This window comes from Solanum verrucosum, unplaced genomic scaffold (genome assembly GCF_900185275.1).
Source record: "Solanum verrucosum unplaced genomic scaffold, falcon-dt-bn FXZP01000093.1, whole genome shotgun sequence".
NCBI lineage: Eukaryota > Viridiplantae > Streptophyta > Magnoliopsida > Solanales > Solanaceae > Solanum > Solanum verrucosum.
In genome coordinates this window covers 2,589,965-2,616,087 of record NW_026020065.1, presented here as the reverse complement: position 1 = coordinate 2,616,087, position 26,123 = coordinate 2,589,965, and the positions used below count along the sequence as shown (strand labels likewise).

Genomic DNA, 26,123 nt, shown 5'->3' with positions numbered 1-26,123 from the left:
AACAGATGTCCATACATGGTTTCTAATTTCAAAATCTGGACATAACTTGTCCTATGTTGCGTCCCATATTTCGAAACAATAACAGCTAAATTAAAGTTTTACATAAACATAGAGTTGTAGATCTACGAATTAGTTTTCCAAAATATATTTATTCACTGTAAACTAAGTTCTAGAGAAAGAGATATCCATAAAATACAAACACTACCCAGCTCAGAAACAGATTTTGTCACTTACTAAAAACAAGTGTTGTTCTCGAATTCCAACCAAAAGGGCTAAGTTTTTCTCTTGTGATTTTGAAAAACAACTTGCTAGATAATGTTATAAGGTTCTTATACTTCAGGTGAGACAAATTTGACTAGAAGAGGTGTCAAGATATAGTCTCACAAGTGATGTTTATCATAATGCATAGTTGTCTCCAAAAGGTGGTTGCCCAAATAGTTGTGTGCAGCCCAAAATGCATACATACACACCTATATATATATCCCTTACCTCCTTTTAAAGTTATATATAATTCTAACTAAGAATATTATGAAAATACCCCAATACAATACCTTAAATTACGATCACAATTTATGTTAAGCAAGTTAGCAATTATCACAACATTTCAAGTTCCCAAAATGAGAGTAAAACATATTGTAGAAATTAAGCAACGGTAAATTGACATGCGACTCTTGGTTAATATTTAGGGGTGTTACTTTATCCGTCCTAGTGTTTCCTCATGAGGTGCCTCAATTTTGTTTGTTAAGAAAAAGAATGGTAGTATGAAAATGTGTATATATTACCGGCAATTGAATAGGGTCACTATTCAAAACAAGTACCCTTTGCCTCGAATAAATGATCTTTTTGACAAATTTCAAGGTGCATCAGTCTTCTCTAAAATTGATCTAAGGTCTGGTTACCATCAATTAAAAATTAGGTCTGAGGATTTGCCCAAGACGGCGTTTAGACCCCACTATGGGCACTATGAGTTCCTAGTTATGTCTTTTGGTTTGACTAATTTCAAGCCATTTGTTGACTCGTTTGTTATAGTCTGTATTGATGACATTTTGGTCTATTCGAAAAGTGAAGAAGAGCATGCCAACTATCTTCGTATTGTTCTGGGTGTTCTTGGGAAACAAAAGTTATATGCGAAATTCTATAAGTGTGAATTTTGGTTGACTTTGGTTGCATTTTTGGGAAATGTGGTTTCAAAGGAAGGGGTAATGGTAGATCCCCAAAAGATTGAAGCGATTAAAAATTAGGTTCGGCCTAACTTTGTGACGGAAATTAGGAGTTTTGTAAGGCTCGCTAGCTACTATCGTCGATTTGTGAAGAACTTTGCTTCTATTACCACTCACTTGACAAATTTGACCAACAAAGAGATACCATTTGAATGGACTGAAAAATGTGAGGAGAGCTTCCAAAAGCTCAAGACTCTTTTGACCACCGCACCTATTCTAGCATTACCGATTGAGGGTAAAGATTTTATTGTTTATTGTGATGCTTCACATTCTGGTTTGAGTGTTGTGTTGATGTGGGATAAGAATGTTATAACTTATGCATCACGTCAATTGAAGATGCATGAGAGAAATTACCCAACACATGATTTGGAGTTGGCAGCGGTAGTGTTTGCTCTTAAGATCTGGCGGCATTACCTTTATGGTGTGAAGTGTTTACTGATCAACGTAGTTTGCAGCATGTGTTCACACAAAATGATCTGAATTTGAGACAGCGAAGGTGGATGGAGTTACTCAAAGATTATGATGTGACCATTCAATACCATCCGGGTAAGGCTAATGTGGTGACAGACACTTTGAGTCGAAAAACGGTGAGTATGGGTAGTTTAGCTTGCTTGGGTGTATCCAAGCGACCCTTGTCTAAGGAAATTTAGACCTTGGAGTCTAAGTTCATGCAGTTGGGCATCTCAGAGAGTGGTGGGGTGTTAGCTAGCATTGAAGTTAGGGCCATATTCATTGAAGAGATCAAGGCCAAACAATTTGAGGATGAACATTTGAATGAACTTAAGAAGAAGACTCTGATTGGTAAGGCACAAAAGACCACTCTTGATGCGGAAGGTGTGCTCAATTTTAAATGAAGGATTTGTGTTCCTCGAGTTGATGACTTAATTCAGAAATTGGTGACAGAATCCCATGGCTCGCGATATTCTATTTATCCATGGGTGACCAAGATGTATCGAGATCTGAAGCAAATTTATTGGTGGCCGGGCATGAGGAAGGATATAGCGTAGTTTGTGGCTAGGTATCAAAATTACCAACAAGTGAAGTATGAACACCAAAGGCCTGCAGGTTTTCTTCAAAGAATGTCAATTCCGAAATGGAAGTGGGAGATGATAGCCATGGATTTTGTGGTTGGTCTTCCCAAGACTTTGAGGAAGTTTGATTCTATTTGGGTAGTGGTTGATAGATTGACTAAGTCAGCCCATTTCATTCTGGTAAGAGTAGATTATAATGCTGAACAATTGGCTAAGGTTTATGTGAAAGAGACAGTGAGGATCCATGGGGTGCCCTTTTCTATCATCTCAAACCGTGATACCCAATTCACATTCAAGTTTTGGAGGAAGTTACATGATAAATTGGGTACACAACTCACTTTTAGTACTGTCTTCCATCCACAGACGGACGGGCAGTCCGAAGGACTATTCAAGTGTTAGAAGACATGTTGATGGCATGTGTGATTGATTTTGGAGGGCATTAGGATAAGTTCTTACCTTTGTGTGAATTCTCCTATAATAATAGTTATCACTCCAGCATAGATATGACACAATTTGAGGCACTTTATGGGAGGGGATATAGATCACCCATAGGATGGTTCGAGGCTGGAGATGTGAAACCTTTGGGGGTTGATTTAATGAAGGATGCTCAAGATAATTTGAGGAGTATTCAAGCTAAGCTTCTAGCAGCCAAGAGTAGACAAAAAAAGTATGCAGACCATAAGGTAAGATATGGCTTTTCAGACTGGTGATAATGCTCTTCTTAAGGTATCACCCATGAAAAGGGTGATGAGATTTGGCAAGACGGGCAGGCTAAGTCCGCGATACATTAGTCCCTTTGAGATTCCTGAATGTGTGGGACCGATAGCGTATATGTTGACTCTACCACTTAATCTATCTGGAGTTCATCCGGTATTTCATGTGTCCATGTTGAAGAGATATCATGGTGACGGGGATTACATCATAAAATGGAACTCAATTGTGTTAGACAAAGACCTTTAATATGAGGAGGAACCAATCACAATTCTTAATCGTGATGTCCGAAAGCTGCGATTAAGTCTGTAAAAGTTCAATAGAAGTATCGTCCAGTTGAGGAAGCTACTTGGGAAACCGAGAGAGACATGTGAGACAAGTATCCCAAATTGTTCGTCGATTTAGGTACTACTCCATTCTTTCTTTAGCCTGTTTTTCCTAAGTTTGTCACTCGGGGACGAGTGATGGGTGAATTGGTATCTATTGTAACGACCTGTTCCCGTCGTTATAGAAAAGCCAATGGGGAAAATTTTTGAGCCGAAAAACTTTTTCGTAGTAACTTGGGATTTCCCAACCTAGTCCAGATTTGGACGAAATTAGAGTCTGTGAGGTCTAGAGAAATCTGGTAGCAATTGGGCGAGTTAATTATATTTTGATTACATGAGTAGATAGCTAAGACGTTAAGGAACCCGTACGACTTTACAGAATTGAATTCAGGTGAGTAGAACTCCCAAAATTAATCTTAGTGTGAACGAGTAGTTTCTGGGTGTCGTTGGTTGAAGGTGTGTGGTGAAATAGGGTTTTGGAGTTCTTTATTCAGCTCTCTGTCTACGTGTAAGCCGCTTGTGAGGGGAGTACCGCTATGGCGGGACAATTGCGACTTAAAGTCGGAAATAAATCCCAAAAATGTTTTATTTTGTAATTTTCGAACTTGAGAGCTAAGGAACGAACCCAAGGGTTTTCTTGATAGTTTTCACCACTCTTGAGGCTAAAGGAAAAATTTTAACTCCCCGAATCCATTTTTCGATCCGTAATGGGTAATTATCGATGGGAAAGGGTTTTGATCTGGGAATTATGATAGAAAAAGCCTTAATTTGGATATTGGTATTATATGTATGATCTAGGGTTGATAAAATTGTTAGTAATTCGGGTAATTAGTTATTGTTTATTGATTCCCGTGTTATATTGATTGTTTGTAGACCAAGAACAACCGGAACGAATCCGAAAAGGGAAGAATCAAGTTTCTTATGAGATTCAAGCTTTGTTTAAGGTAAGTGATGGTTGTGATTCTATGATTGTGTGATGTATGTTTGTTCTTGCTTCATTATGATACATGTATGTGTGCCAATGTTGCATTATTGATCACATTAATTGTAAATGAGGATAAATGAATGATGAATGCCATGAATCATGACTTGATTGTATGATTATGAGAATATACTTGTGATTGTGAGTGTGGCTTGTTGAATGGATCGGGTGTTGCGTTTCGACACATTAAGTTGGATCGGTTGCCACATTTTGACATAATTATGGGATCGGTGCCACGTTCCGACATAATCATTGGATTGGGTACCACTTTCCAGTATGCTAACAGTTTGGGTTTGGGTTCCATAAGAGGACCAATGACTTGATATAACTGTGATATTTGAGAATGTTCGTAATTGTTGATGATATTGTATATGTTCGGTATATGCATGTTATTGTATTGTTGTATTGACTTATGTATGTTGCACTTAGTGGGATAGTCGTGCGATCCTACTAGTACAATGTGGTTATGAACTGATATTGTACTTACTCTTTCTTTGTTGAGTACAAGGCATCTTCAAGCGACTATTGACATACCTCGCTTAGAAGATCAGTGATCGTCGGTCGAATTCAAGGGTGAACTAGTTCTTTCGGGCGGTCATGAGTTCTCTTTCTGTCTATGTCCACATTTCGGACTTAGACTTTCTAGTTAGTTGTTAGCACATTAGTTTGGAGTTGTGACCCTTCTTGTTTAGATTTATGGATCTTGTTAGAGTTTTGGTACGTTGACTTTCTCGTTCTAGGTGATTACTTCCGCATTTGTTTTAGTTGTTAGACTTTTGTTTGGAGTTTATGGGAACTCCCTATTTCTTTCCTTAACATTTAACTTGCTTCCGTAACTTAAATGCTTTAGTATTTTGATTAGGTTGGTTAGCTAATTAGTATTAATGGTTCTCCCATCGGAGGGTTAGTTTGGGTGTTGATCACGATGGTCTGGGTCGTGACAATTATGCAATTAACTTTTAATTTGTCCTAAAGTATTTTTAAAATTATTTAATCATAAAATTTTATTTTATACTTGATCATATAATTTGTTCGACTTACTTAATATAAAAGTTTATGTTTTACTTTAAAAAATAAAATAGAGAGATATGTAAAACTCTAATTTGCATAATTGAGAAGGGATCTAAAGACAAGTAGAATAACTGTAATTCAATTAGGTCTTGAATCAATGGTTTACATAAATAATTAGTCATACGACTATGGCTAATCTGTTCATCGAATTTCATCTTAAAATAATTGTAACTTTGACTTATATTTTTAAAAAGGAAAAAATAATTTTAAGTCAGGTATCTAAAGAAAAAAACAACCCCTCACAAATAAACTAGATGAATACTTCAACTTATCCAAACCAAAAAAAAAAACTAAGGAGAAAGATGTCTTTTTCCCGTATTTTAAGAAACAGCCTCTTTAAAATAATTTTTTGCCTTTTTTCCGTATTTTTAGATATCTAACCTTTTTGGACTTTAATAAATAGAAGGCGAAATAGTTTGGTGGACCCTTATACTTGTATCAATTTGTATTTTGAACCCTTCTACTTACACCTTTGTCATCTGGACCCTTAAACTCAATAAAACACAATTTAACAAATCCCTCTGACCATTGACCAAGCTTATGTGTCTTTAAGATGGCTGAGTTGGCGAAAATGTGTGACTTCACGCATCTTAAGGCGAGTGAACAACTTTTTTAAGTTAAAAAAATATTTAAATTATAAAAGAAATATATTTTTTTAAAAAACAATTAATTAAAAGTTATTTCTTCTTCCAAGCTTAATTACTTTCCAATCTCCATCGTCGTTTGAGCAGTAACCTCAAAGGAGCAGCAGCCATGGCGAGAATAAAGGTTCATAAGTTGAGGAACAAGTCGAAGACAGACCTTTTGGCTCAGTTGAAGGATTTGAAGGCGGAGCTTGCTCTTCTTCATGTTGCAAAGGTCACCAGTGGTGCTCCTAACAAGCTATCCAAAATCAAGGTGGTAAGGTTTGTCAATTGCACAGATTTTGACTGTCATCTCACAGAAGCAAAAGTTAGCTCTTAGAGAAGTTTACAAGAACAAGAAGTACTTGCCTCTTACGAAAAGTTTGGCCAGATCTGGTTGTGCGGTGGCCAGATCTGATTGTGTGGTGGCTTAGGTTGTTGTTACTGTGGAGGTTGAAGGAGGAAAGAAAAATAGTGATGGTATTCGACGGAGATGAAGACGGGTGAGGGAGAAAGTTGCACAAGTGAGATTCTTGATGAAATCTTGAGAGTCTCCGTGATGTTAGAGCTTTTGGGGATAAAAATTTGCAGAGGCAAGAGGTTTGCTTCAGTCTATGTATGGAGGTGTAACGAGCAGGTTCGTCCATTTATCCACAATTCTCAATTTTTTGGTGTTTACAGCAACAAAGGCCGTATTTTTGCTTTTACTCTTACATGTAAGCTCAATACAGTAAAAGGGAATAAACCTAACAAGGAAAAGAGACCAATTTCAGTTCCAGGTTCTGATGATGGGTGCCACCAGTTGTTGAATTGGAAGAAGGGTCTGTAGGAAATGGTGGAAGGAAGGTGGAGGAGACGAAGAATGGTGTTGTTGGTTTTGGGATTGTGAAGAAATTGCCTAGAAAAGTTTTGGGGATTTTGTCCAATTTGCCTTTGGCTATTGCTGAGATGTTTGCTATTGCTGCCTTAATGGACTCAGGAACTTTCATTGACCAAGGCGAGGCTCCAGATTACTACTTAAGGGAGAAAATATATGTGATTTGCCGGCAAAAATGGCGACGCCGGTGATGGCTTTCTTTTGGTAGTGAAATAGTGAAAATAGGGAGAATTAGAAATGCCAATAATAAATTAAAATGTTATTATTTTATATTTTATTAAATAATTTTGGTTAATAATTTTTAAAAAATAGTTATGAAATAATTATGATGTGGCATTAATATATGTGACGTGGATATGACATGTCAATTATATAAAGGAGAGTGAGCTACACACATGGTTGGAGGGGCTTAAAAGTCTTATTTTATTTGAGTTTAAGGGTCCAGATGACAAATGTGTAAGTAGAAGGGTTCAGAATACAAAGTGATACAAGTATAAGGGTCCACCAGACCATTTCGCCTAAATAGAAATCTAATAAATTATTTATTTTCATTAAAATAAAGATGTTTGTATCCGAATACACATCTGAATAATTAAGATATTGTTTCTAGATTTAAATATTAATGATTAAGACGATCTGTTTTTAAAATAATTATAATAATGAAGGTGATAGATGTAGTATCGATTGACAATAGTGGTTAACGGTGGTGGTGTTTACTAGTAGTGATGACAATTATAAGGATGAATGTGACTAGTATGGTAGTGAGTAGTGACTAACAATGATTGGCAATAATGGTGTTTGCCACTAGTGGTTATTGGTGATGGCTGGTGTTTTGTGATGATAATGATGGCTAACAATGGTGGTGGTGATTGTAATGACAAAGGTGGTTAATGGTGATGGCGGATGATTGTGGATATATATAGTGGTGCTGAAAATTATCCACACAAAAATACTTCTTAATGATATTAAGACTTTGTTCCAGATCTTAATGATTAAAATCTATTCAGATCAAATAAATACTTAAATCCTAATGTAAGTAAATACAACTTAATAATTTAAGCTCTTAACCTTTCGATTCAAACCTTCATTAAACGCCTTAACTTAACCTCTTCACTTTGTCTTTCAAATTAACTTCTATTAGTATAGCTGTATAGGGGTTATAAGTGTATGATTTTAAAATACATGGGGTGTATTCAAAACAGAGTTATATTACAAGGGTGTTTAATGTAATTAACACTAAACAAAACTTTTATAGTTAAAAATATTTGAATCTTATCAGAAGAAAACTATATTCAATGAAAATATTATTTGAAGGCAATCAAAGAATATTAGACAGAATAAGCTTAATTAACAGAGCTACTTCAACTTAACATTCTTTTCTTTGTCCTGGCTACAAGTTGTAACCCAAAATTTCACTACATTTGAAAATACACCTAATCTCCTATCTATGAGCTTATCTATTTTATTCAATGACCCTGTTTACATCTTTTACCCCTAAAAATGGGCTTATCTCTACATAGAAGCAAGTCTTGAAACAGCAATGAGATATTCTCACAGCTGGTTCTTGCCTCACCTCCGGTGTCTGGTAATTGTTGTATCTTCTTGATACTGTATTTTATCGGACAAGCATCTTTATATTTGAGACGTCTTAGTCCTGTTGAGCGTATAAGTAAAGCACATTTCCGAGAAGCAACCTTGGATCATTGTACCTGGATGGTTGATGAGTTCAAAGTTTGAGTTGCTTCTCGCTTCATAAATAGGGCATACAGTAGCTCATTCCATGCATCTGGGACTCCCGGAAGGCACCAGTGGCTGCAATCTTGCCTATTGATAGGCGCAGGGCCTACGTTAGGACCCAAATAGTACATAGATGAATGTCCATCTTTTCTTCTGGAGGTTAGATGTGTTACATTTAGAACATCTAATGCTCCTTGACTTGACGTGTTTGAGCGAGCTGACATTACATCACGGAATATACTGTATCGAGCCCACGTGTGGGATGGCACCAATGAAGAGCCTCGATCTGGAAGTGCCTCTAGGTGACAACTTCCCCCAGTTCTCCAGTCTCCACCTCTGTAAATCATGGAATATAGAGTTTTGTTAATAGATTATCATCCCATGCTTGTTAGCAAATAGGTGAGGGATCAAAAGCTCTTTTTTATCCCTACAAAACCTCCTCCTCCCCCAACACACACAAAAGAAATGAAGGATCAAAGGAACTAAAGATGACACCGACAACCACAGAGGAAAATAAAAAAGAAGATCCTCTGTTGAAAGGCCAGCATATTGAAGTTCTGAACGGAAACATGGTTCTCGCCCTCTGGACTTTGAAGCAGTAAAGATAGATCCAGTGCACAAATAAAGATCAGTGGTTCAGCTTATGCTTTGAAGTACAAAACAATGAGTCATAAGGTGCTTCGACCAATTGCCTCAACTCCAATGTCAAGTCAACTGAAATAGATGTTAAATCTATGTACCAAATCCATCCTATCAAGGCCAATAATCATGTCTAATGATCCTCAAGGAGCAGAAATTCCGGGTTTGTCAGCATGAGGGTACAGTAAAGCTTAGATCACTAACCAAGTCATGTCACGACTGCAAGCTTAGTAGAGGTATGAAATGTGTAACGATTTAAGGACCAAGAACAAATTAACAAGGACGAAGAAGCTTGAGACCAACCTGAAATGTACCGGGGCATATGTCCTGAAGAAGACTTGGGTTTTGTTGGAGTTAACTTCCCGACTTACCCAGTCTAACACCGTTTGCAAAGACCTCTCATAGGCAGTATCCACTTTCATATCCATCTTCACTTCTGATCCCTCTTGGAAGTAACAACCCCTGAAGACATTTTCATTTTGAAGTCAATACATTATATCAAGTATTGAAAAATGATGGACAATGTCCACATCAAAGACACCGAACAATTCTACTCAGCATAACAGAAGCAACAAACTAACAACATTAAAAGTTCATCTTGAGAAGCATACAGGGATTGAAAGTAAAAACACGAGTTTTTTTTTCCGTTTTTCGATAAGTTGAAAATCAACAATTCTTTTAAAGAAGATAGAGGTACCCTCTTATGGTCTTCTCATAGTTCCACCAGTGTCCAGTATTAAAAACAATGACATCTGCATCCCTCCATTTTAAAGAGTTCCAATCCATTTTATCTAACTTTAGAGTTGTTCGTATATTGGCCGAGGCTCCAGCAGGAGGTCGACTCTGCAACACAAGAAACGGAGCCCTATAGTATTCCACAGTGCAATTGTAATCAGCAAACTTGAAGACCAAGAACCCTTTGTGTTTCGTGATAGGACTGCCATTAACTTCATAGATGTTGTCCTTGTTGGTTATAGCTGAAGAAAGAATGCAAAGCAAAGACTCCCACTGGTTTCTCCCAATTGAGTCTCCGGCAAACACTATACGTTTATTCCGCAGTTTCTCTAGCATGGTCCTGGGATCAAATCTGTTTCATGAAGTGAAAAAGTAAATCTCTAGTTTCCTTAGTTAAATTCTGACTTTTAAGATCAAATGATACTCTAATCTCTAGGTATAAAAAATTAGAAATTTCAGAATCATATCTCGAAAGACGTGGCATAAATAAATAAAAAAATGTATTTCACCAAGAAAGCAATAAACTAATTAAATACAACATTCAAACTTATCAAAGTAAAAATCAAATGCAGTATTCAAAAGTTTCCAGCAAATTAAGCAAATGATAGGAACAAAGCATTAAGCAGTTTTGTGTCACATCACATAATAACAACCAACCCAATTTCTCTTACATTTCTCTTCATTTCAGTAATCCAAGTTGAAAACTTAGACGTTCAAAACTCGAAGAGATCTGAATAAATTGTATTAATATCCTAAACTAATATAGATTTAGAACAGAGGATACCTAGTTAACAAGATAAATTCTTGGACATAAAACACTTGAAAACTTAATAATTTCATTATTTAATCCAATATTAATGATCACAACTCACAAACTTGATACCAACATTTGTGGTTGACAAGTTTAACACTACCAAAATCAATATTCTGAAAAGACTATAATCACAATCATGTCACTTTCATAGAAAGTTATATTACTAATTTGTGTGATTACGCCATTATGAATGCTGGAAAATACATATAGAATAAGCTAGAAGAAAAGGGCAATTGACAAATGCACATTTTATCAAAAATATGTGCCACCAGAAAGGAACCAACAATTGATATGTCCAATGCTAGTTTTATCCAAAACACATTGCAAATAAAGATAAACACAAAATACAAAACACACTTTTGAAAACAACAACAAGTAGTCCCACAAAATGGATCTCGGAGGGTGAAGTGTACGCAGACCTTAACCCTATAGACCCTTGGAAATAGTATGATAATCGAAATGCAACAAGCAACATATAGTAACAGAAATGGAAGGACAAGAAACTACAAGAGCAATACTAGGACTACTAGCAGGGATAAGAAACTTAAGATATAGTATAGCAGTTAAAACTTTGGATAAACCTGGGCAAATTGCAAGCTTTAGGCTGCCATCTCCATTTAGTGTAAAACAAATCAGGCCTTCCATTCTCAGTACACCTAAAACCTTCATCCAAGAATTTACAATCTCTGGAATTATACAGAGGATAACTGTCATCCCAAATCCAGTCACCATCAAAAACATTACAACCACCACCATTTTCACTCAAAAAATCAATCTTTTTCCTCTCAGAAATTGACTTATCAAATCTCAACCATGAAAACCTCTTCTGAGACTCTGAAGAAAATTTCACCACACTTCTATAATCCAACAAAGCAAAACACAAAACAAGACAGATAACTAAAAAGAATCCAAGAATACTCAGAGAAGGTTCAAACAGTCTGAATCTCTTTATTTTCTTAACAACAATCAAGAAAGTAACTTTTTCACACTCTTTCTGAGATGGGGTTTCACACATTTTGAAATTCTTGTCAATTTCTTGATAAAAATACAATCTTTATAAGAAAAATTCAAAAAACTGTTGTGGGGTGCAAGCAAGAATGAAGAAGAAATAATCATAACAAGTTGGTTAGAATCATTGTTCTTTGAGGGTTCTTTACTTGATAAAGGAGTAAACACAAGAATTATCAACTTTAGGCAATTTTGAGATGGGTGTGGAGAAAGCAAAGTATTAGAAATGGAAGAAGAAAAAAAATGAAGAAAGCAATTTTTTTTGTTTTTTGTTTGGAAGACATGGAAATGATGAGTGTGCACTTTGTATTTGTAGTAATGAAGGGGTTAAATTTTCAAATCTGGAAGTGATCTTAAAATAATACTGAATTCCAGGTTATTTCTTACCTGTTAATTTTTAATAAATTTTTCAAATGTTGCCTGCAGAATTAATAAGTGTGTAAAAAAAAATTGTGAAACTGACAAGTTATGAGCAAAACCATCCTAGAAGGAATAAGAAACAAATAAAAAAAGGAAATTTTTTCCAACAATTTGACTTTTAACAAATAATAATTGTGATTAGATATTTTCCATTTTGATAATTAGGAGTGTTATAATTTTCTTTTACTGAAACACAAAGAGAAACTGTTAATAATCTTTTGTCTCTTTTTTATTTGCCAGTTTATATTTATACCCTTTTAAAATAAATATTAATCAATTAAGTATTTGTTCTATATTTTGGAAATCAAATTTGATTACTAAAAATCACAATAAGTTTGAAAAATACTCTTATATAATGAAAAGGGTAAATTCTAAAGATATAAGTAATTCTCTCTTGATATGTTAAAATGGACTAATAATTTATTGTTAACAAAAAATATATTTGAACAAGTAAAAAAGTCTTTTTGTTAGAAAGAAACTAAATCCTAGATATCTACAATCTTTTAGACCTCAGATATTGTTGGGACTTTACTATTAATGAAGCATATAGTAGCTAATATTTTGTCAAAAGTTTAAAACGTGTAGCTATAAGTATTTAACTCAATTTGTCAATATTGGCAAAATGAGGATTAAATTTCTCATCTTTTTTCTTGCTTAAGAATAAACCATGCGAATGTCTTTAAATCTTTAGCTATGGCCTTTTTCTTTTTGCTATGTAATGATAAAACAAAGAGACTTTAACTTGACAACAATGAACAAAAGATTACTCATGAGGACGTGGTACAATAGATGTAGTCATTTTTTTTCGTAATTAGAGATTTTATATTCGAGCTGTGAATATGAAAAAATTCTTGGCAGGATCAGCGTAGCGTTTTCTCTCAAATGAGGCCTTGTAGAATGTGAATATAAATTAGTTCGGCTCTAATCCAAATATCGAACATTGAATGAAAAAAAAAATTAATCATGATAAATTATAAATTGTGGTTCATGACACTTTGATACCAAACTACTCATGATGAACTATTATTATTTCTAATGTACCAAAGGCAAGGTAGGATGATGGCAAGATGGCCACCCTTCCACCTTTCAATTCAACCTTTTGTCAAATAAAGGTCAATGGAGTAGGAAACATGGGATGAGCCCCCACCTAAAAATGAACCATGTTTGGATATTATGACAATCATTTTATTTTATATATAATATAAGTATATTTTATTATTAAGAAGAAAAAAAGAAAAAGAAATCTAATTAGAAAATGGACAAAAATGTCGTTAGTAGTTGTAGGATTGACTTATATCAGTCCCATAAGTGGGGGAAGATAAGCTCACAATTAATAGATGAATATGTCTTTTTTTGTTTACATCACGATTTCACAATTTATTGGGCACATTACCTTTGCACTTATTTGCATCCCCACCGGTATAATTTTCTAGTCTTTTTTTTAAAAAAAAAAATCACTCACAACATAAAAAATAAAAAAATAATTTCTTCTATTCAAGTTAAAATTCTACCACATATAAAATTTAATCTTCTAGTATAAAGTCAGGTATCAAAACATACCCTTTTTGAGCATAACAATATCAAAATAGATTATCTATAAAAACAAGCATCAAAACAAACACTTTGTTTTAAAATGGATGAACTCTGTCTTACACCATTAACGTTCATCTTCTTCAAATGTAAAATAATATAAAATATGGGCGAACTGTATTTTTTTTATAGCTTAATTTATATATATTCACGTGAATTCTTGCAGATTTCTTAGAAATATTCACGTGAATGGGATCTCTCTTTGCTGATTTTTTCAGGTTCTTGAAAATGTTAATGTTCATTATGTTGTCACTACAATTGTTTAGTACAATAAATCGTTTCGCTTCGTTGGGGACTTTGAAAAGTTAGGAGCGCTCATACCATAATAATATTTACTCCTTATAGAGTGTCAATATGTTAAACCTTGAAATTGATTGTCAAACAAATTCTAAAGAAGAATAGTAGGATGATTGTAAGATGTTGTAGATATTACCTCGTAATGCTCGTTGAAGAAACAAGTTGCATCGACAAATCTCATAATGACGAAATTTGAAAAAAATAGTCTTTTAGCGAAAGAACTTTATCAATTGGAGGATGAGATGTTTGATGAATATATTTGAATAATTATGTATCTTTCTTAAAAGATCATGAAATGAATTTTGTTATTTATTTTTACAATCAACATTTGCTCGGGTGATAACAAACGTTTCAAATGCTTGGAAAGTAAAGGTCAAGATGGAGCTTCTTAAAGATTAATAGTAAAAAAACAACTATTGATGAGTACTTTTTAATTTCTTCATGATTTATCTGATGATTTACAAAGCTCATAATTCGCAGCTATATTATCAATTTGATAGCTATTTTTCAATTTAGAAGTCTTCTAATTAACTTATGTTTCATTCTAGGCATTGTATATGTCAATTATCTCTCTTTTCTCTCCAAATTAGTGTATAATCCGAAATTAGCGACATTATTTCTTCTTTTATTGATGATTTTTTTCTTTTCTTTCACGGACGATTCTTTCAAATCCTTTTTATATTCAAATTTAATGATGTCGGCATGGTGCTCACTAAACCTTCGTAATATCTAACAAGTCGAGTCTTATGTCGGTCATATAGAACACCAACTCATAGAAAAAGGGCTGAAGAAATCAGTCCATGACTTGACATCGGTAGAATGCTACCTCCAATTGCCGGTATGTTCAATAGAGCCAAAGATTTCCCCCACTGATCGGAGTACGCCGATGTGCTTTCTCTCCATTTCTCCAACAAAGTGTCGTTGTCATTGACTTGTGATTATTTACAAAACTTTGTTGTCATCCATGAGAAAAAGCTTTGAAGTTTAAGTTCAAATTGTAGATTTATGAAATTGTTACTAAATTTAATGGATGATGTTTTGAAAGATTGGACATATCACGAGGAGTTCATATCTTGAATATGAGGAATTTTGGTGCATATTTGACGGACTTTGCAAGAAATCAAATGCACACATATATGCATACATTCAACTATCAATGCACAAGTATGCATTGTATTCATGTATTTGAGTGTATTTGTTCACTATTATACAGTTGTATGTATTTATTTGTATATGCTATTGATTATATATTTGTATCAATAAATCAAAGTGTATCGATTACTTGTTATTTATTTTGTATCAATGATTTTTGAATCTTGTAATTTGTTAAAAATTTGTATCAATATATTCAAGTGTATTAGTTCCTTGTTATACATTCTTTTCTTTTTCTTTTTTTTTTAAAGCAAATTTACCTCTAGACAGTGTTTAGCGGTCTTTTATTAAACATAAAAAATATCAATAGAGACAAGTACAAGCAAGGGGGGGCTAGGCCTTACCTTACTAATCCTAATGAAGTACCTAACTTCTGCTATCTAACAAGCATGAAGAAAATAAGAGCTAGAGAGAACTAAGTATTTTCTGATCATCACAGAGTTTGTAATACACTCCATGATGATATTACAAATGAGGATGCTTAAATAATGTAAAAATATGTCAATCAAGAAGAAAGTTGAGTTACCAGCCTCAAACTTTCTATTACAAAAACATGAATTAAAAAAGATTGATTGTCCATCAAAAGTAGCTTGAAGTATTTTTCTCTTGCCTTCTTCTTCAAACCTATCCAACAACACTTGATGAGTCATACCTTCTTTATGGATTTATTGGATCTAGTTGAACCTATTGATACTGTCAAATGGTTTTGCTTTGCTTGGAACAAACTCCTTAGTCATTTTACTGTCCCAACTATGTTGCCTTCCATGTGTCTTCTTTTTACTTTTATTGCTTCCACTTCTTTGTTGCCTAGGTGATATTAAGGCTGGGCACCGGAACGGGTTGTACCGGTACCATTCCGGTCCGTTCCGATCCGGTAGTATTCGGGACGGGATGGGATACATTGAACCGGTACACGGAACGGAACGGTACCATGATTTGGTACCGGTATACCGGTACCGGTTCATCCCGGTTCATTCCGGTTCCGTTCCGGTCCGGTCCGGTACCGGTCCGGTCCCGGTAAATCATTTTTAATTAAAATAAAAAATAATAGTTTTGTCATTATTTACTTTTATTAGCATTTCTTTTTTGTTTATTTAATTTTTTTAAAATTACAAACTTAAGTTATTTAACTTACAAGTTATAAGTATAACTTAATAACTTATAAACTTCAAAAGATACAAATCTTTATAACTTATAACATAACTACATAAGCTCAAAAACCTAAAAAAAAAAACTTTATTAAACTTAACTTACAAACTTATATACGTAAAAATTAAAAAAAAATCTTTAAAATAAACTTAAGTAAAATTATTATAAATTTTAAAACTTAAATACAATAAACTAATATAACTTAGAAAAATAAAAAAAACATTTGAATTTTCGTAATTCAAAATAACTCAAAAAAAATAATTATTTTTTGAAATAGCTATATGTGCCGTCCCGTTTATCCCATCCCGTTCCGGTCCGTCCCGGTTCCATCCCGGTATATAGTGGGACGGGACGGAACTGACCCTCCATCCCGGTAGTTCCGGTCCGGTTCATCCCGGTACCGGTCAACAACCCGGTCAAACCATCCCGTTCCGATCCGGTGGTCCCATTCCGGTCCGGTGCCCAGCCTTAGGTGATATATCCCCTTCCCTAGCCACTCTATCAAAGCAAATGTCCAACATATTGTCTTCCTCATTTTCATCAAGAGAATCCTCACCCAAATCAATTGTATTTGACACGAAGGCCCTTGACTCATTCTTCTTTGCAAGCACACATTTAGGCACAAATATGGGAGCTACTGGACTTAATTTGTTATTTAAAGCAGGTGGTGAGACTTGTTTTTCTTGGATCAAATCGTTGTCATTCTCTGTTAACCTTACTTGCTTTCCAGTAGTCTTCAACATCAAAGTTATTCGAACATAATAGGTCTCTTGAGGCATTACTAGTATCTTGCCTCTTCTCACTGTCATGACAATTCTCAGTCGGACCATTTTCACTACATGGAGAATTTTTTTGATTAGTATGGGAAATGATCCGACGACTAGTTAATTTTTTGTGTGCAACCAATGCCCAGTTTTTAGTTGGATTCTCGTTTGCAACTTGCAAAACATGCTGCCCAGAATTTTCAGCATCTTTAACATCAGATGTATCCATTAGTTTTTGTACTGAATCCATTAATTTTTGCCTTGAATCAACTCGCGGCGCATCAACCCTAACTCTTGGTGTTCCCCTTGCGTTTTTAGTTGCATTAGACATCAAATTCAACCCAACTTCTTTTGATTGCACCTCATTAATAGCAGCCTGTTGGTTATTGCAATCACCTTTGTTTTCGGTAGTTGTTTGAACACCAATATTACTTGTATCAACATCCATTGAGTCTACACGATTTTGCTCGGAAGTGGAATTGAAGCAACCAATTGTCGATCTAAAGAAGTAGCCTTACTTTGATCAACATCTACAGTCTTTCTTTTTTCATTTAATATTTCTCTCGCATCGCCTTGATACTTTTCACTATCGGTAGTACCTTTTAAAGCACCTTCAATGGTACCATCAATTTATTTGTTATTTTGATTTCTTTTCGAAATCAAACGACAACTATCTTCATCATGACCTTGGTACGTACAATAATTGCAATACAAAGGTAGATTATCATATACAATCTCCTGAAAAACCTCGATCAACTTACCAGATTTTCCATCCACAAACTACAACCTTATACGATTTGGAAGTTTTTCCATTAGATCAAGTATAACCTTGATCCTAGCCGTGCTAGGTCTTGACTTGATTTGAGTAGCTTTATCTATAGCTATTGGTTTCCCAATTGCTGATGCTATAGACAACAAAGACTTCTTTGCAAACAAATCTGGAGATAAGTTCGGTAAAGAAATCCAAACCACAGCTAACGTTGTTTCCTCCTTAGGGTTAGATCCAATGGACCATGGAAAAACCCTACATTGGTGCTCCTCTCCATTGTAGAGAAGATAATTAACTGAACGAGATAAAGCTAGTACATAATCTTCATATTGATCAAACCTCAACAGAATTTGTCTTGGAGCAAGTAAGCCAATTAAACAATTGTCCTTGGTACCAAGATGTTTCGGTAAAATTGATCTTAATACGTTCAAATCTGGCGCATCATGGGATAATTTAAACACCACTACTTGATGTAATCCTTCTTCGATCATAAAGTCTTGCCTTTCCTCCATTGAAAACGTGATAGTAGGTTCTCCATGAATTATTTCGATTGATTTTACGATTGTTTTTGAGTTAATTAGGGAAGATTGTTTAGGATTTATAGTATTGAAATTGAAAAGGATGGCATATGCGGTGGTTTGGAGTGGTGGGGCGGGCTGGACAGCCTCGAATGGAGGCCGTCCAGTGTCAGTACCAGCCATGATAGCTGCGCAGCTGCTGCCTATGTAGGATCCACCAGAACCCTAGGTCGGCAGAAAGTTTGCAGAGGTATTAATTCACTTCAGTTTTCCTTGTTATACATCTTAATAGTATATTTGAGTGTATTTTTGTTCACTATTATGCACTTGTATAAATGTATGTGAGTATTTTTATAGTATTTCATCACCAGAATGTGTTCATATTAATGTCATACCAATATATTCAAGTGAAAAAATGTCTATAACGAAATTAATGATATAAGTATCTTACAAATAATAGTCAGTATAATACAATGAAATTAATGAAGAAGAAAAGATGTTGTAGTACAATCCTTCTTCTTTTTTTTTTTTTTTTGGAAAAGATATTGTGGGATTTCATAATTTCATTGATTATGGAAGTTTGAGATATTATGCTAAATTACCTTTTTAAAAAGTTGTTATTGCATAATTAATGCACTAGATTAATACTCTCTCCGTCCCTAATTACTTGTCCATTTTTGAGACACACCTATTAAGAAAACATGACACAGTGAGTTTACCATTTTACCCTTATTAATTATGAAGTTGATGAATTAAAAATTTAAGATTTTCAAGAAGTTTTATCTTTTTCAAACTAATTAATTGAGGGTATAATAGGTAAAACAAAATTGTCCTTTCTTGATTTGTCGTAAAAAGGAATAATTAAAAAAAAAAAGTGGACAAGTAATTAGGGACAGAGGGAGTATTGTATTTGTATTTGAAATAACTTTGAACCAAAAAAATACATTGAATACATCTAGTAGCAAATAATATTATAGCTATAAATTATAATTAGCAAAAATATAGCTAAGGGGATCTAATATTAGCTAATTCTGAAAATTTCTAAAGCAAATGTCTATTTTGATACCAAATCTTAGGTTTAAACTTTGAAATTTGTGAATGCATACTAATTAGTGTCTATCATAGTACCATTGAATATAAACAACAAATAAGTACTAATCAGCTTAAATTTTTGTCATTAGCTATGGCCTATTGTTTTTTTGTTGTTGTTGTTTAAATGATGTTAATTAATCCCTCTTACTTGAATTTATTTAATATTACAATAAATAGGAATCTGAAATAAATAAAGCTTAAGCTTAAAAAGAAAAGCCGGCGGGAAGGTTCTCGGAATAATGAAGTGAGCAGGCGGGGAAATCTATGTTGCTCACCGCATGAGACACGCCTCCTATATATGTGCTAATCCAAAATGTTTTCACTTATTTTTATTTAAGACTTTATTTCAATTTACCCCTTCATATGTTGAATGAAAATTGGGTTTTTCCTTCCAACAATAGTTATCTACGATAATATTTTGAGATATCAAACAATAATTTGATATAATTAATTTGTTTCTCATTTGAGCAATAATTGCACCAAGCTAAACTATCTCAAAAGTTATTTAATGTTAAGAAAGGGACATGTTACTCTAAATAATGTAACCTAAAATGTGATATCCTAAGCTACAAGAAAATTGGTGATACAAACCTAAATTTGAGAGATTTTTTTTGAAATTATTCCAAAGTTTAAAGATGAATTATTGTCCTAATTAACTCATCAGTTAAAGTAAAAAAAAAAAAAAACAAAGTTCGTAGAATTGAAATAAAAATAAAATGAAATTGACTATTAAGAAGGGATGAGATGGTTGAAATGCATTCATTCTTAATAAAAAAAACTTGTATTCGGATTTTGAAAATAAAGAATTTCTTGAAAGAAAAAGCTTTACCTCATTAGTGAGTCTATTCAGTACAAATTAGGATTAATCGGACCAGTAACTCGGAATACCAAATGGATAAAAGAAAGAAGAAACTGAAATTGCAACCTATAAATTGATCACCAGCCATCTTACTCCAAATTTATTTTTTATTTTTAGGTAAAAAGAAAAACCATGAAAGACAAATTTAAACTTCCAGATGGGGCGCCAACTTAAACAAAATAGATAAAATTCCATTTCCCAAGATAGAATTCTACCACATTTATATTTTTATTATGAGTATCTTCAAGTGTTGACTCACATTTCACATTAAATCCAACTAATTATAAGCTCTGAGCAACATAACGTATCAGTTGTGTACTACGTTTACTCTTTAATTTAATTATTTAAATGCACAAGTGATGAAACCTCCCTTTTTTAGTTGCTAATTAAGTGCCAAAAAGTTAGATTTGCAGTGGCCAAGGTCTCTCAACATTTGACTATTATTTGACACCCATTATCTTAAAATCATTTAGATATATTTCAAGGAAATCTCTAAGTTGACACTCAATATTGACATGCATTTTTTTTAACCCCAATATTTGTAATGTTTAATATAATCTTTTTTTTTAATTAAAAAAAAAAACATCTAGCTAGGGCTATTTCATGGAAAGTTCTAAGTTGTCATCCCAAGGTAACTTTACATCTCATCCAGCCACAAAAATGCATCAACCGACAACATATATAATTATATATATATAAAAAAAAAATTATTACTGTTATTTATTTTTTACAAATGAGGAATATGGTGTTAGGGAAAACTCTATCTTGAAGTATAAGCTAATTAAAGCACTATATCTTTTTCTTTTAAAATTGAATGTTATATTTCTACCCCATGATTACTAATTTCTGCAACAACATTATCAAGCTGTTAACTGGCAAGTGAGTCGTAGTCAAAATTTTAACTCAAGGGTGAAAAATTCTTCAAAATTGTAGTATTACTCTGGTGTGTTTTGTAGCAAGTAGTTCGAGCCAAAAGTAATGAATCCGAGCTTTTAAGTTAGTGGTGAATAATATATCAAGTACATTACTTTTATTTATGTCACAATAATATGGCAACGGACGATCCAAATGAAAAAAAATTCACCAACTCTTAAATACTCTTAGCAGGATCTGGAGAATGGTTCAACTTCTTACACTAAGCTTTGTCTTGCCATTTACGTCTACTTCCCCAACTGGACAAATTATTGATGTCCCTCGCTTGAAACAATCTAATATTCTGTCAAGAAACGAACCAAAATCACATTAAACTCTTGTATAATATAGTCATGATAAGTAAAATTTCAGTATATACAACAAAACATATCTTCCCTCATCATTTAAGTTGAACAAACAACAGATGAATGAAAATCAAAACAAGTATTAGAGCGCAAAAATTAGAATAATATGGTTGAATCTAACACCATACTTGTGAAGAAAAACTGAAATGGCCAAACCAGGATTTTCACTAAAGGGTACTCACAATATAAAAAAGTGAACACATATTAAGACAAATGCCCATGTAGTATCCCATTCCTCAGCTATTAAATGTGGCAATTGCAAAAATAAGTCAATTTAGGTCTATGAAGTACACACACCATTCCTCCTTGTTTCTGAAATTCAATCACTTGTCCCTGTCCTTACCTAATCATACCGACTATTTATAATTATACTTAGCAAAATATTGAACACAATTAGATGCCATGTACATCAAGAAGCCTCTTGTCTATATCCTTCTCTTTACAATTATGTAGCTTTCTTTCATCAAGATAATGTCATGACCAAAATATGCTTCTTCCCACAAATTCAAATGTAGCCTTTATGTTCATGCTATCGATGCCGAAACCAAGAAGTTGTTAAGGGTATTCAAAGATTTAATATATATGTATAAAAAGTAAATCTTAGACATATATGTGCAATATACTTTTCTATTATACATGTTAACCGAGAAATAGATAGCCAATAATTAACACTGACTATTCATATGTAATGGGGATCATCTTTTTCCTGTAATCCTTTAGATCAGAGGAAGCCGGAAACTCGATCTTTTTCTGGTTTTGTTGCTGACTCGAGCACAGGTGTATCTAGTGCAAAAGTTGAGCCAGGAAGATAGTTTGGACAGCAAAATTCTCTGATAGTAAGTTCTATGTACCTAACAAATTGAAATTTGTCAACAGTAAGCTAGTGCAAGATATCAAGGGAAGACTCCATGCTGATCAGGGCCCTCATTGATCCTTACCAGTACCAACTTAGATATTATGGCTACAAACTGGCCCCATTTGTGGAGTGCCCTTCCAGGGGCCACTTTCATCACTTACCTGATACTCAACTAGATTTCCTTAATTATGATAACCTATGTTGCTTAAACTCTTTAATAATGTCGATGGGTGTATGTCAAATCCTTCACAAGTAGTGCATTTTTGGAAGATCCGACACGGGTGTGGCAACATTTTTGAAGAGTCCGAGCAACATAGATGATAACTGGACAGACACTCATCCAATCTCCTAAACACTTTGATATGGACTGTAAGCTGTAAAATAGACAAGAAAAAATATGTGCTTTGCATCCGACTTCCCACCTCCCGGGGACTTCCTATACTGTCAAGATTCAAGAAGTATGCCAGTTTCTATATCAGCACTCACATCACAGCATTAGAAGACGTCCTACCATTTTTCCTTTCGTACCCATTACAACCAAGACCATAGCATTTTTTAATAGTGTTTTGCCTCATTAAATGCATAAACAAAAAAAGGGATTACAAGGTAGACTTGAGACAACTACTCTGAACCCTTGAAATGTTGCACAGTTGATTCAGTTTTTCTCCTGATCCTTAGCCGAATATATATCAACTAAGCAAAATCTCTGTTTCTTAATTTGTATTTGTGAGCTGAGGTATCTTATGTTAAAATGCTTTCTGTGCTGCTAACTATACAAACTGTGTACTCCAACCTGCTTATATCTGACCTCCCAAATTAATCCTTGCTTTGTTGATCCTACCTGATTAGCATCTATGTCAAAATCCTTAACCCAAACAACTGCATCAACAATTTTCCATTCAGGCCCTACAAGAATATATATTCTACCACCCAAACTCTCACAAATTTCCTCTGTTACAGTTGAAGCTGCTGTTTATTTGAGATCTAATATAAAGTAGTGAACATTCAAGGAACCAAATAATCTGACAAGGAGCTCTTCAAAATTAATCAATGATCATTGTACTATTACTCTCTGACTCAGACAGCCATATCAAAACTTGAAAATGTAGCAAAGGCGATTCAGTTCTTCTCCTGGCTCTATGCAGAACACAACCAAAGATGCATCATCTCTCTTTTTTATCTTTGATTGTGAAGTTAGGAATAAACATTAAAATGCTTCCTAGCCTATTCCTGTATATAATATCTCCATAATTGGTCTCAGGTTCAAATTCCAACAGAGACACAACACTAGGTGATTTGAAAGAAGATCTGTTCTAGCCTTGGTAGATAGAGTTACCTAGTATCTGTTGTTAGTTGGAGGCGGCAGGTTATCTTGTGGTAAGCTGGCCAGACACCACAGTTATAAAAAAAAACAAATATACATCTCCACAATTCTTGCCTTCTAAATCTTCTCCGGGAAGTTTAATTAGCACTCTATTCCAAATCACGCAGATAAACACTTCAGTCTTACAATCCCAAACAACTGCATGTCAGATTCTGCATTCAGGTGCTAACTTCTGATACATATTTTGGTAGGTGGCATCGCTTCTAATACATAAGTCCTGGTTTTATTAACAAAACAGAAACTGTTGGAGTTGGTCACTAGGAGAAATTATCCCAACAATATGTCAAACCAGTAGTTGAACCTCTCACAAGGTCGTACTAGAAAACATGTATCGTTCGAAAATCCCACCAAAGCTCTCACAAAAGCCCTCCTAACTCTCTCCTGGAGTGAGCTACTTAAACATGATTTTTACTTTCCCCATATTTATGTCAACCTAAGATGTCTTCCACCAACGGGAATACAAAAACTGAACCAGTGCCTCATTAAAATTTTCTAATTTCCCTATAACCTTCTATGAGATAAACACGAGTAAAACTCTCTGTTCTCCAACAGTGTTACACAATAGCAAACATGAGGTTTCTGTACTATAGAACTGAAATGGAGACACCTAGGCACCTTACTAGTCTTGCAGGTATTTGAAACATAAATTTCCTCAGCTTCAGTTAAAGCTTCTGGCTATTTGAGAATGCAAGGAACGAAGATTAATGATTAAGTAACCAAAACCATTTGTATAGCAGCTCTTTCGAAGAAACAAATGATCATTTTTAAGTCACCTACAGCTAACCACTCTTACACCTAATACGAATCGCCGTTGACTCCTTATCTCTTGAAATGGTAAATGTTTTGAAGCTTAAACTGGTTAAAATTGTGAAAAAGAATTTCAGTTGTTTAAGCAGTCACCAAATCAAACATGGGTTACTATTAGATACAGTCCACAGAACTATCAAAATAACCAAAGCTTGATAGAGTCCCCATCTCCAACTCTATATACCAAGTCAAATTAGGTTACCCCTTCCTCATTTCCAACCACATAAACAGCACTGCAGCATTACTAACAGTATCAAAGAAAAAAGAAAAAAAAATAACTAGAGAAAAATTAACCTCCTTTTCCTTTATTATCAATATTATAATTTGGCAAAACAAATATTAACTACCTTAGTCTACCTCCATTGACAAGATTATGTTCCTCTCTACTTCCAAAGAAGTTTCAAATTGAGACTATAAATAGAGATGAAGCTTTTGTAATATACTTATACCAAGTCCAAATCAATTGTGACAGATAAGTGGTACACCCACGGACCTAACATACTGGATACACCATTTGGTCACACAAATATAGTTCCAAATAATCAGTTACATATCCTTACCAATAGTTAGTTGACACCATAAGCTTAAATATTGAATTAAAAAAAAAAAAAAAAGGAGCTATAGAGCTGAAAATTGGGGATAGAACTGTACGCTAAATTGAAATAGTCATAAGTTTTGGTCAGACTCAGATTGATGAAAATCAGAGTGCTGTTGTTGTTGGGATGATTGAGATTGTAGAAGAGCTTGATGTGCTTGTGTTTTCTCAAGAAAGGGCTTGAACATGATCTGCAAATTCAGATACCCAAATGCTACCGCACCAATTACTACTAACGCAGATCTAAAAGTTTTCATTTTTGTCGTATCCCTCATTCTTCCTCCTCCTCCTCCTCCTTCTACCGCTGCTTTCACCTCCGAGCTGATTCTTGATTTTGAGTTTTGGGCGTTTTTGTTTCTTAAGTCCCTATCTTAATAATTAAAAAAAAAAAGATCAAATGTTAATCAAACTAAAAATTTAATATTTTTGTATTTAGTTAAAAATTCTTCTGTATTTTTCTTACTTTATTGATTACACGAAGTAAATATTAGTACAACTTATAAAGAATTGTCACTTTTCTTGAATCGATTTTATAACCACTTTAAATTTAAAAAAATTCATGATACCAAATAGTTGACTAACTATAATCTTTATTATATTCCTTTCTTTTCATTTTACTTAACACCTTTCAAGAAATTACTTTTATTTACTAAATTATTCTTACTTATGCGCTTTAGAAAGCTACGTTTGTACTTTGTCCAATGTTACTTGTGTAATTACTTAATCGGTTTGGATATTTCCAATTTTCATTTTCGATTCGGATTGGTTGAATTAGATTTTCTTTGGTTTAATTTTAGATATTTCAAATTTTCGTTTTGAC

General features: G+C 34.0%; 3 protein-coding genes across 3 annotated transcripts in view; all 3 read right to left on the bottom strand.

Moving 5' to 3' along the window:
- Positions 1-26,123, bottom strand: part of LOC125823685 (uncharacterized GPI-anchored protein At5g19250-like) — a 124,184-nt gene that overhangs the window by 63,430 nt on the left and 34,631 nt on the right. The gene's annotated exons all lie outside the window — the stretch shown is intronic.
- On the bottom strand, positions 8,146-12,024 carry LOC125823646 (protein trichome birefringence-like 11). The gene is made up of 4 exons (XM_049503000.1): positions 11,348-12,024; positions 9,915-10,304; positions 9,521-9,679; positions 8,146-8,914 (listed from the first exon to the last, which is right to left on the bottom strand). Exons 1-4 carry the CDS (start codon positions 11,779-11,781, stop codon positions 8,542-8,544), a joined length of 1,356 nt encoding a protein of 451 aa, XP_049358957.1. The 5' UTR covers positions 11,782-12,024; the 3' UTR covers positions 8,146-8,541.
- On the bottom strand, positions 22,356-25,603 carry LOC125823692 (uncharacterized). The gene is made up of 2 exons (XM_049503058.1): positions 25,394-25,603; positions 22,356-22,512 (listed from the first exon to the last, which is right to left on the bottom strand). Exons 1-2 carry the CDS (start codon positions 25,576-25,578, stop codon positions 22,383-22,385), a joined length of 315 nt encoding a protein of 104 aa, XP_049359015.1. The 5' UTR covers positions 25,579-25,603; the 3' UTR covers positions 22,356-22,382.